General features: G+C 43.9%; 1 protein-coding gene across 4 annotated transcripts in view; it reads right to left on the bottom strand.

Moving 5' to 3' along the window:
* LRRK1 (leucine rich repeat kinase 1) overlaps positions 1-12,423 on the bottom strand; it is a 68,446-nt gene that overhangs the window by 45,837 nt on the left and 10,186 nt on the right. For all 4 annotated transcript variants that reach the window (XR_004161100.1, XM_031555348.1, XM_003209594.4 and 1 more), the window contains exons 2-5: positions 6,339-6,502; positions 5,431-5,602; positions 4,703-4,882; positions 3,920-4,068 (exon numbers count right to left, since the gene is read on the bottom strand). Coding sequence is in view for 3 of the 4 variants with exons in the window: in XM_031555348.1 (XP_031411208.1) it covers positions 3,920-4,068; positions 4,703-4,882; positions 5,431-5,602; positions 6,339-6,502 (665 nt within the window). In the remaining variant the exon portion in view is untranslated. The remainder of the gene's footprint in view (positions 1-3,919; positions 4,069-4,702; positions 4,883-5,430; positions 5,603-6,338; positions 6,503-12,423) is intronic.

Raw genomic sequence — 12,423 nt, 5'->3', positions numbered from 1 at the left:
AGAGAACTGTGTCTATCCCCTCTCTCAGTTCCTGCCCTGTTTCAAGAGGATGCTCCCTACACAGGCCCACATTCTTATTTTAGCACAAAAAAAAAAACTTGTCCTTGAGCAATGCAGTGCAGTAATATGAATATACATAGCTTGCTTTCAGCAGGTGCAAACAGGACCAGGAGGCCACTTCTCTGATACTAATCTCTGTTTTGCATTTGGATTACATGTATCATTTACTTCAAAAATGCAGTCCTGGCTTCAGGGCATCTAATGTGATAGAAGGATAACTGCAGAATTCAGATAGCGACTCCTAAAACCACAGATAAGATCATGAAATTCAACACACTGCGGGGTTGGTGTCCGTGTCTCTGCAAACCAGAGCACCAGCCAAGCCCCTTCATCTTACTTGGGAACAGAACACCAAACCTTTGTCTGAATCCAGATGTCAGGTGAGAAATATTAGGGATCCACTTGGCTCTGCGTTTACTGGGGTGAAAATTACGTGAAAGCCTGGCAGCAATGCCATGAAGAGAGGGGATTTCCACGCCAGCTCAATCATCGCTACAAACTTCCAGATGCCAAAGGGCTGCAATGCTGAACCTGCAGAGTCCAGGAATCAGCTCAGCCCTCCTCAGTTTGTTTGGTGGGTTCCATGTCCAAAGCAGACAGGGACACTGTTTGGCTCCTGGACATATTCAGCAGGACCAAAAAAACCTCTCTCCTGCCAAGGTAATAACTTCTCAATTTGAGTATTGAAAACTGAATGGAAATCTTCTACTGCAGTGACGTCAGGGGATGCAATGGATGGGAAACTGTGCAGAAGCAAGAAACCCCGCTGCTTTTGGGCAAACAATGAACTCCAAATACCAAAAAAAAAAACAAACAAACAAACAAAAAAAAAAAAACAAAAAGCTTACTTCAATTTAAAGCTGTTTGGTGAGGCGATTAAAAAAGGCTGTTGTGCATTTCTCCCAGCTGACATCATGTGCACCACTAGAATCACACTCTTGCTGCAGGCAGGATATCCAGAGGGTGGTGATCTAATTCCTCCATCAATAATGCTGTTGTGAACCTCGAGTGGAACTGCTGCAGATTTCTTTATTGATGGTAACTGAGATTAGTCAGGCAGCGGATCAAGAAAGCAGAGGTTCACACACACATACACACACACACACAGCGCTTCTATGCCAGAAATCCTGGCAAAGCACTCCCTTGGGGAAATGCAGCAGTTTAAGCTCTTTTCCAGTCCGTAATGGAAAAGCAAAAAAATCGACCATTGCACACACTGGAAAGTTAAATATCCCCATGCTTACAACACACATATCAAAGTCTGGAATCTGCACGGAGCTGTTTTACTGCAGGGGGAATTTTCAGACTTTGCTACCTGTTCCTGTAAAAATGGAGCACTTCCCCTGTTTAGAATCATAGGACGGCCTGGGTTGAAAAGGACCACATGCTCATCTAGTTTCAACCCCCCTGCTACATGCAGGGTTACCAACAGCAGACCAGGCTGCCCAGAGCCACATCCAGCCTGGCCTTGAATGCCTCCAGGGATGGAGAATCCACAACCTCCTTGGGCAAACTGTTCCTGTGTGTTTAGAAAGGCTTGGTATAGGGTTAAAAATACAACAGGGGAAAAAAGAAGAAAAAAAAAGTTGAAAAATGAGATGTCCTCTTGCCTCAGGAAAGGCAGCGATGCACTGTGTACAAGAGCAGCCTGGAAGGCTCCCCAACCACATTTTACGCATAGTTGGTAGCATACACTAATGCAAAACCAACTGGAGGTCAGCCGTGCAGTGCTTTCCCTCACAGATAGCACAGATAGGATGAGCTCTTTTGAGCCCAGTGCTCAGCCTGTCCTGTCCCAGAGGAGGCTGTCAGGCACACCACTGTCTCTGCATGATCCTTTTGCTTCCTCCCACTGCAGAACCATCATGGCACTCACTGGAAAGACTGACATTTATGAGCTCTATTGGTTTGCAATTGCCACTGAAGTCAGACTTCAAAAAATCATAAAGGTATGTGACTGTCACCTCCCAGAGAGCTGAGCTCTGCAGGCAAACTAGGACAAATTTTCCTGAATTTGGGCCAATTTGAAAAACCTAATTCAGAGAGAAAAGCCTGAATCTGCAACATATTGCAAATAAACAGCCTTTAGAAGGGGTCCAGAGGAGGTCAAATTTCTGAGTGCCTGTTTCTTTAATTTTTTTTTTTATTCTTTCTTCTTTTTAAACCAAGATCTTCTAGCAATTAACTGATGCTTTAAGACTTCTTTGCTCAGGGTGTGACAAGAGCAAGGCTGAGTCATTTTTTACAGCAGCAAAGTTAAATATTGCCAGCAAGTTCACATGGAAAACAGATCTCTCCCCTATGATTCAAACATTTATTCTGAAGTTTATTCAAACTGAATTATCTCATTAGTAGGATTCTGTTTTTCTTCTAAACATGCATACAGTCTGATCAACCACTGTCCAGAAACATCCTGGATTTAGCTTCCTTTTGTCTATCTGGCATTAAAACATAGAATGACATAGGAAGGGCTCTAAATCTCATGACTGAACCCAAATAAGTCAAGGTCACATATGTGGACTGTAGTCCCTACCATTTACATTGCTGTCTGGGATCCTGCAAGACGGCGTTGGCAGGAAAACAGAGAACAGAAAAGCTTGGAATGCTACGAGAATCTCTCTGCTTAGTTTTACTTGACACCAAAGCAGAATCAACACCCCACAACCCCACTAGTTGAGCAAGCAGATACTCAAATGGCAGTGGGATTGAACCTCAATCCCCAAATTTCCCTCAACTCGGAGCTCTGATGCTCCTATTTCAACTGCAGTTCATCTATACATTGAGGAGGAAAATGGAAGATGTCTGATAACTAAACTGTGGGATAATGGTACGAACAAAATGCTACCCACAGTCCTACAAAGCAGTGACAGCATGTGCAGTGAGATGTGCTTCATTTCTGAATGAAAAAGACTTGAATAATACAAGAGAACGAAGAATACAGCCTTATTATACAGAATAGTTATGAAAAGTAATAATATCCTGCACAAAAACAATGCCACTTATCCACAGATCTCACAGCACCATTACTATGTATTAATCCTTCCAACAGCTATGATGCAAGAAATTTAAAATTCCCACATTTTATAGTGGAAGAAACTGATGTAAATATGTATCCCAAGCAAAATGCTATCAGTGCCTAAGCAGTCAAAAGATCTTGTCAACCTAAAATGGCTTTGATTACTTTTTCTTGGGGTTATCCATTTTGTGCGGTTAAGCGTGATCTGATCAAACATGACACTCACAATGCTGCTCCAGAAAGCTGAGGTGCCCTCAGTGAGTGATAGTAAAGTTATCTTTTACTGATGAAGACTTGTGGTTGGGAGGAACATACAGTTAACAGAGGTAAGCTTGCTCTACATATGCTCTAGCCAACCCGAAGTCATGTATGTGCTGTATCTGAGCTAAGAGACCCAGGGCAAGAGAAGGATTGATGCGCTTAGCTAACACAGCCATGCTAACACTGCTGGCAGCACAGAACTCATAACCAGGATGTACCACAGAAGCCTAACGAATGATTTACCTGGGATAACAGAGAAGCCTACAGCAGTGCTTATTTCCCTGTAAGACTTGGAGCAAAAGTCAATGATTCCTTTTCAGAGCAGAGCCTGGCTCACACGCCGATGTTAAAATAGCCAAGTGCAAGGTGCCACACAGCATCTTGCTGTGGCCTAATGGTTTACACCTTCCAATCCAGCACTGACACGACAGCACCTTCACAGCTTGTGCTCTAAATGCGTGGCAAACCACAAAGCTCTCAGCTGAGAAGAACCACCACCAGCCACGTGGTGCATAAACATCAATTATTAACATGGTGCTCCTTTGAACGAACATCTCTTCAAATAGATAAATGGCTACTTACTGTTTTTGCTGGAGCACTACCTGGTAGCGGGCTGGTCTCGATGAAGTACTTCCTCAGAAGGTGCTTGCTGGATTCAGGGCTGTCCATCAGGATGTAGGAACAAAAGAAAGCCCCATTCCGCAGTAAGAACACAGCCACATCTTCATTCCCTTTGGAGAAAAGGCAGATTGTCTGTTCTCTGTTTCTCAAGCAAACGAATCAACAAGGAGCTGAACAGAAATCCTGGGAAATAACCACTTCTGAAAAAAAACCACGGGGGTGTGAAAAAGGGAACTGAATATATGGACTATTTCCTCCACTGATAAGATTCAGTTTAGTCAAACTGAGACACCAAAGGCACTCTATATAAACATCGCCCCAAGCTCCATTTCTTTTCTCCTCTTTTTCCCCCTCATCTTGTTAAATTACACACACAGTTGTGCTTTGAAGTGTAAATTATTCAGCCTAAAATCAAGCCTGTGTGCCACAGTACCCATATCAGTAACGCTTTTGCTTGAAAGTTTTCTATTTTTGGAGGGTCATTTCCCCAGGAGTTTAAAATTAATGAGGAAAGTTCAGTCTGTCAGCATTTGCAGTAATCTCACTAAGAAAGGCCCTGACTTCAGTTTGGCTAAGTCAAACGGTTCAGAGCCAATTCTGTTTTAATTTATCTTGCTGGAAATCCAGAACAATCCCAGACGAGCCAGCCCACACTAATAGTGTTCCCAGGTTGGAACAACTCAGCCTATTTCTTGAAAGACTTTGCAGAGGAGAGACAAAGCTTTGAGGCATGCAAATACATACCTGCCTTTATAGCAGCATACAGAGGCAACCGTATAAGAACTGGAAACTCATTCCTCCTGACTGCACAGCTCTCGGGGTCAGCACTGTATGCACGAATCAGGAGTTTCACTATGTCCAAATGTCCCTGCTGGCAGGCGATGGCCAGCATCCAGTTCAGGAGCTGTTGGCAAGTATTAGGACCTACCAAGAAGATAAGGCATTGACTCAGTTGATGCCATTGGCCTGTAATGTGCCAGACTCATCCATAATCAGTGGTTGTGAAAAGGCCTGATGCTCCAGGGTTGGCGACTCCACCACCTCCCTGGGCAGCCCATTCCGACACAGGATCTGCTGCCAGCTGTGCAACCCAGGCTGTTACCCACCAGGCAGCCGTGCTGCACTCACTCCCAGCACTGCTATGCCTGCACGATCAGCAGAGTAGGACAATGCTGTTTCCTGAAAATCCCCTAATTTCTCTGTGTGTTCTGGGACATCATCCAGCTGCAAGAGCTGATGGGAATGAACTGCCTAAATGACAACAACTTTGCAAACATGGAGTGTTTTTATTCACGTATTTTTCTCCCATGGATAAAGTTCTCTTAAAACACAGCAGAGGCTAGATCCCTCCACGACTGCATCCCACGACTGAGTTCCCTCATCTTTCAAGGGATGGGATAAAAATAAACATCTGCTCGAAGCTATAGCAAACAGACACCAAGTGAAAGGGAGAGGCAATCCAATAGTCTCACCACGCAGGGAATCCAGCAGTTCTTTCACAACATCCTTATGTCCAAAATAGGTGGCCACCACAGCTGCGTTGTCATCATTAGGTTCAGTTGGTAACACCACTAGTGCTTCCTTCAGTAAATACCTCACTGCCTGTAGATCTCCGTATGCTGCTGCAATACCTAAAAGCTGACACTGGTAAAGAAAACACAGCAAAACAAACTCTCTGATTTTATTTTGCATCTCTGTGAAAGGAGCAAGCAGAGAAGGACAGCATTTCTAGAGCTATATATTTATTTGTGCTCGAGCAATTGCATATATACTGTCACTATGGTTAACTGAGAAATCATAAACACCAGTAGTCACTGTAATTGTTATTGCTGTGTTAAGTAATTAGATTAATTAGCTGGTTTTTCTTTTTTTTTTTTCTGCATGACTTCAGTGCAAAAGCACAGTGCACTTACTGAATATAGGACTGGGTTCCATGCTAAAGCAGCTTGCAATGCTTGCAAGGGCTCTGCCTGCTCTCACCAGCATCCTGACAACATGAGGTGCGGTACATCCCTTACAGATCAAGTTATACACGCACCTGAAAAGCAGGGCATATTAGCTGGAGGGCAGTGCTGTTTTCAGGTGGTAACACAGCCTCTGAATCAGAGCTGGCTTGCATTTGGAGAGCAGGCAGAAAAGCTCAGGACTCTCTGCACCTGACAAAGCCAACACGCCCCCAGACACCCAACAAACCAGCAGCGTGGTGTGCAATACTGACTTCAGCTCTACCATTTGCTTCAATGTGGATGGGGATTCTCCCCTGTGGTTCCAGCCCTTGATGCTGTTTCTACATATGCTCTCCCCTGAGGTTCGTCTCATCTTTCTGATCAGTGCTTTCAAGGCCAAAAAGGCTTGAGAAAGGTCAGTGAGCCAACCCTACCTTTTCCACCTGCAGTGCAGTCTCCTCACACGACAACTTAATCAACTCTTGGGCTTTAGCGGCGTCTCCAGCTTTGTAAGCAGCCTGAATGCTTTCTGTCACGGGTGTCTGAGTTATGGAGACTTCGCCAACTGTGGACTGTTTGCCACCCATGCCCACAGTTCCTATAGCAAGAATAGAAGAGAAGCATCATGAAGAAGTCCCCGACCATTATGCCTGTACAGCTACAACACCGATGCATTCTGACAATACAAAAAGTGAAGAGTTATCTTCAGTGGCATATTTACCACATACCATTTTTTAAAAAGAGGAAAAAAAAGTTGTCAGTAACTTTTCTGTTATAGGAAAGTGACTGCATGCCACAGTACGTTCCAGAAGGGACATGAAACTGAAAGGGATGGCGAGTTCCCCAGTTGCTCCCGGAGGTGGTTTCCAAAGGAAGGTGTGAGAGCTCACACACAGACAGGGATGCTCCACTGCAGCCCACACACTCAGCCCTCTGGTACAGGAACATGAGAAGGAGAGAGCTTACAAAATAGAACCCCACTGTACTCCTCCAGCACTTCCCTCCAGAGATTTATACAGCTATAGCGAAAGGAAAGACACTGAAAAAAATCTTACTCTGGGAAAACAGAGCAAAAGATTACACAAGATGCCCGGTGCTACCTTGGTCAGTCTTGGCAAGTCTCTTAGGCTAGACTTGTTCTTTTTTTCATTCCTCTAGGAGCCAGAATAGTTCTTACAAGTCAAGGATTAAAAGCTTCAAACCATTAGAGGAGATGATTGCAGTGGCTAATAGAGCCAGCCATGAAAACATCGATCCCCACTCCAACCATGAGGATGGGGAAAGCTGCACATTTCAGCAGGAAAGCCACCAAGGTAACAGCGAGATGCTCAGGTCCACTCCTGATTCTGGCACTGATCTCCTGGGCCCAGCTTCCCCTGTCCTCACTCACATGCTGAGGCTGCAGACCCTTTGGGGTCGTGATGTTCCTTTCCCAAGGATCCTCCCAGTGCCCATCCATCCAGGGGCCTGGAGAGGAGATGTCAACCTGACTGCACTGAGAAGCAAAAATAAATACATGCAGGACAGAGAACAGAATCAATTTTCACTTGAAAACAGACTGTTTCACATTCCTTTTTTTTCCCTACTGAATTATTGCTTATTTACATATTGGTTAAACCAAGACCTTCAAGCCCACAGATTTCCATGAGTTAACAGGGGTGCACACACAGGGGCTAGTTTAATGCAGTCTGGAAAAAGAAGTAAATTTGGACCAACACATAACTGTCAGTAAATACTTTTGAATAATGCAGTCTGAAATCACCAATACATTCTGACTAACAGCTCTCATCAATTATTTAAACAGAGCTCAGATCACCCAGACATCGGAGACAGCTCCAGAGATTCATGCCATTAAGATGTACCCACATCAATAACCTTGCTCAGATGATGCAGGACATGTGAAGGACAGATGGACATGACGCTAAATTACAGCATGATAAACAGCAGCCTGGAATTCATGCAATGGGTGCAGTGCCTTCAATGCCTCATAATTCTGCAGTTTTAGGGAGTATATGGGAAAATAAATCATCCAGTGTCTGCTCCAGGGAGCAGACCTGCAATGGACTTCTAAGTATTTTGTTTATGCTTTAATTCTCTTTTTTAAAAGACAAGAGAGTAGGAAATGAAAAGTAGAAAAGAGTGGTGAGGTGCTGGAACAGGCTGCCCAGAGAGGTTGTGGATGCCCCATCCCTGGAGGTGTTCAAGGCCAGGTTGGATGGGACCCTGGGCAGCCTGGGCTGGTATTAAATGGGGAGGTTGGTGGCCCTGCATGTGGCAGGGGGTTGGAGATTTGTGATCCTTGAGGTCCCTTCCATCCCTGGCTGTTCTGTGATTCTGTGAAATGCAAATGATTCCTATGCAGTTAACTGTTTAAAGGGGATTAAAAAAAAGAACTTGAAAGCAAAAGTGTTCTCCAACCCAACAGTTCAGAACTGGTCTAAGTAAGGATGCAAGCAAACACTGCAGTGACTTTGCAACACAACTTCAGTGCACTCAGCAGCCTGTGAAGAAATCCTGAGCCTGGAGAGAAGAGCCGGAATTCCCCTTGGAGGAAAGAATGCCTTACATCAGAGATCCAAAACAGCTGGAAAGCAGAGCAGGAAGTGCAGCAGAGCAGGACTGATAGAGCTCAACAATTTTCAGCTAGTTCCTAAAGATAAATGCTGAAAGGAGGGACTGGTTCTATTTCCTTTTGGCCTTAACCCTGATTTTGGAGGCTATCTCTTAAGAGCCACACCTGGAACCAATCCCAAGCACACGGGTACATCCTTTCTGACAAAGGATCAGCAGGGCCATCTTTCTTTCTATATAAACCACAGTCAGGGAAAGTAAAACGTGAGTGTCTCATGATCAGAAGCCATTCTGGGATCTGGGAGGTCCCAGCATCACCTTCTCATTGACCAACAGGTCTCCAGGCACCTCTCCCACATGAGCTTTTCTCGTGGGAGCATTTTCCACCCCTCTTTCTGAAACAGCCCCATTGTACAGTGAGGACAAGCAAACCAGCAGGGCCAGGGAGCACCATGAGGACCCCATTTCTCCAGCTGCAACGTGGATTGCATTACAAAACTTCATTAATCACAAGCTTGCTGCAAAACTATATATAGTGCAACGGACAGCACATCAACAATGGCCAGATAGCAAAGCCTTAGGCTGTTGCACCCCCTCTTCCAAACGGGCCCATCATTAAGTAATTCATGAGTAAGAAGTGTATATTACCAAAGAAATTATGTGGAAGCTGAAGAAATGAGATGATATTTCTACTGTGACTGAGGGAAGGAAGAACTCAGTGGCCTAGACCTAATACCAAGATCGCTTCCGTTTTACCCAATGACTGCTTCATGAAAACACTTGGTAGATGCATCATGCTTCCTCTTACGCTTTCGGCCCCTTCAAAAATTCTTTAAGTCCTTTTCAGTGCAATGGTGTAGTTATAACAATATAATGCTTCTGTAACAACCACTGCTTGGAGAACATGGGCTGGCCATCACCTGTGGCCAGCTTCTGGGCACTTCTGCAGTCACAAATGTCTGTTCCATAGAGGTTATGTGATCCCAGAATTAGCTATCAGAGTCTTCAAGATAGTATATTTTGGTCCCAACATGAAATGTTAACCTTGTCTTAGGCAAATCAGAATTTTTTAATCGATCTAACCAAAACTTAAACTAGTGAGGATGCATAGGAACGTCCAGCAAGTAAATGTCAATAAAAGCTTCAATGAATCTAAGTGATCTGAGCAATTCTACTGTTTGATATAGTTAAATATTATTGGCAGAAAGACAGTGTTGCTCATGTTTGTTATGCAGCTGTCATCAAGATTTCTATGGTTGTATTCTGCAGAGTAAACTGACCTCCCACCTATGACCTGAGGCAGAGGCATGAAAGATCTTCAATGAAAAAATGCCTTGCAATTGAACTAATTTCAAGCTTGCAAAGGGCAAAACTGAGGAGTCAGAGAGTGACAGAAATCTTGCCCTCAACCAACAGCTCTACCCACGTGGCTTTGTAGAAGTTAACTGGAGCTTTCAAACACTGAGTGTAAGAAGGTGAGCCAACCATTCTGAGCTTCCCAAAAAGCACAGAAGCCATCCGCTGCAAAGCTAAGCATCTTGTGAACCAAATCACCCACTTCACAGAGGACTTTCTGGTGACTTCAGAAATAATACATTGATTTCTGACATGCAGATGAAAAATAAGAAGCAGCAAGATTTATAAGCTTAATTTGTACTCATCAGTAGGGGAAGAAAAAGTGGAAAAGTACATTTTACTGACTAAAGACCATTTTATTTCTACAAGATGCACGCCTGAACAATCATCAGTACTGCACTCACGTAGGTAGGGAATAACATTTTGCCAGCATATGCATCAGTCACTTTTAGCAAAAATCTGGGCTAAAATCCAAAGAAATTCTGCCTACACCTTTAACCCCACGAACTGCATGCTCTTTACCCTGAACACTTTGTGGCTTTCCTAAAAGGATCTGCTCACACTGATCATGGAATGTGCTGTAATAAGGTCTTCCTAATTCTTGGAATTAGGTTGGAGCAGACTTAGGAACCAGCTTCGCACTTTGCTCAGTGTGGTTCTACATTAATATTTGACAACGCATATGGCATAGTAAGTTATAATACTGTATCAGTACTTCTTGGGTACTCCTGTAATAAAAGGCTCCTAGAGACTCCAGAAGCTCTTGTGCACCCGCTTCCTTTAATTCCTTGTGATTTCCTTTAATTTTTGCTGAATTGGCCATAAATCAGAGTTCCTGTGCTGGCGTGGAATGCTTTAAAGCTACAGCCCCAAATCTGCATCCTCCTTACTCCTGAGGCTGCATCAGGGAAGCAGATAAACGCAGCCAATTTGAACTGAAGCAGAATATTTAGGCTCGCTTCTCAAACACATCTGAATTTCCATGAACCTAAGATTACAGGGTTTACTCTCTACTATTCAGTCCCTTATCTCTACATTGATTTAAATTCTCCATAGATCCACAGTTTCTTTGCTTGCTTTCTACTAACAACCATAGCAAACCAGGCCCTGTTTGTAAAGGAAAAACGAGGGGATTGACTTAAATGGGAAGCATATGCTTCATCTACTCACCACATCACTTACCAGCCTGCACTACAGCAACTGATTCTGAAATCAAGAGCGTGTCCAGTGTTTAATTCTTTGGGAGTAGTTTCTAAGTTTGCCTTTGGAGAAACAGCCTTTCACAAAAGCTAAGACTAATTTTCTATCAAACATATTAAAATGGAAACAGTGGTTATCAATAAGAAAGCAGCGTTATTTTATTGCTATTCAAATACTACAGCAGCATCAATTTAAAAATGCAGAAGACCGTGCTGTTCCAGCTGCAAGAAATGAAATAAAACGAGGTCTAATTAATAATAAAAGGCACCATGACAATGCTAGAGATGGATGCAGTTACCTCCAGTCTCAGGCCTTGTTATTAAAGCAGGTGGAAGAAAGACCTAACATCTCTAGATTTACAATATGCCATCACCTGTAAAGAGGTAATGGCCTGCAGGTGATGCTGTGAATCAGCAAACAGCTGCATAACTGAACGGTACACATATAGACTACTGTTACCTTTATGTCCCAAATTGCTGCACTCCTGCCTTTGACACATAACCCCTCGCAGTTTCTAAGTACTACATTTGTTCCTTTGATAAGACTGGTGTTTTTGGCAAATGATATTTTTATTTATCAGAGAAAGATATAAATGAGATGCTTAACACAGGATAAAGCTGGGAAGAAAGCTACCTTACTTCAATCCAGACTTACAATAGCAGAAAGACTTCAAAAGTGCTACTGACCTTGTCATAATTTGTGCAGCTATTCCCAGAGACAGAAGCAAATCGAGATGATGGCTTTAACACAGCCTCCCATTCAGCGATGCTCAATTAAGCTATTAATTCCTTGGACTGTCAGCCACCCACCTCTGCTCCAGCACTGACAGCTCTTGCAATGGCCACTGTGCATCACGCCGTCGGCTGGCTGGCTGCTGCTTTGTCTGAATTAACCACTGCATTTTAGCCTTGACGGTTATTTTCATCCCTATGCCCCATTACGGTGAAATCCAAGCCTCCAGTTCAGCGAGGAGCTGGGGATGGGGGTGGGCAGGAGGCTGCCTTTCCGGGCTGAGCTCAGTCAGTAATTCCTCAACAGCAGCAGATGGCCACGGCTAACCTCCATCAGCCTCATCTTTGGCCATTTTGACTTCCGAGCGAGGAAAGAATGGGGCAGAGCTGAGGCGTCTGTCTGATGTGCAGAACCAGAGTCTCTGCATCACACTGATATCTCTCTGAAAAACTCCAGTTCCACAAACTGAACCCACTAACTGAGCTCATGGGAAGCCTCCGCTCATTTCAAAGGATGAGGGATCGGTCCTACGTTGCGCTTTCCAATTGGATGGGGTTGGAAAAGGTTTTCAGTCCTATGGAATTTTCTGAGAAAATTATTCCCATCCCATACCAGGAAGAAAAAATTTAACCTGTGTTTATTTAACACAATATTGTAACT

This window comes from Meleagris gallopavo, chromosome 12 (genome assembly GCF_000146605.3).
Source record: "Meleagris gallopavo isolate NT-WF06-2002-E0010 breed Aviagen turkey brand Nicholas breeding stock chromosome 12, Turkey_5.1, whole genome shotgun sequence".
NCBI lineage: Eukaryota > Metazoa > Chordata > Aves > Galliformes > Phasianidae > Meleagris > Meleagris gallopavo.
This window is presented reverse-complemented; position numbering and strand designations above follow the sequence as displayed.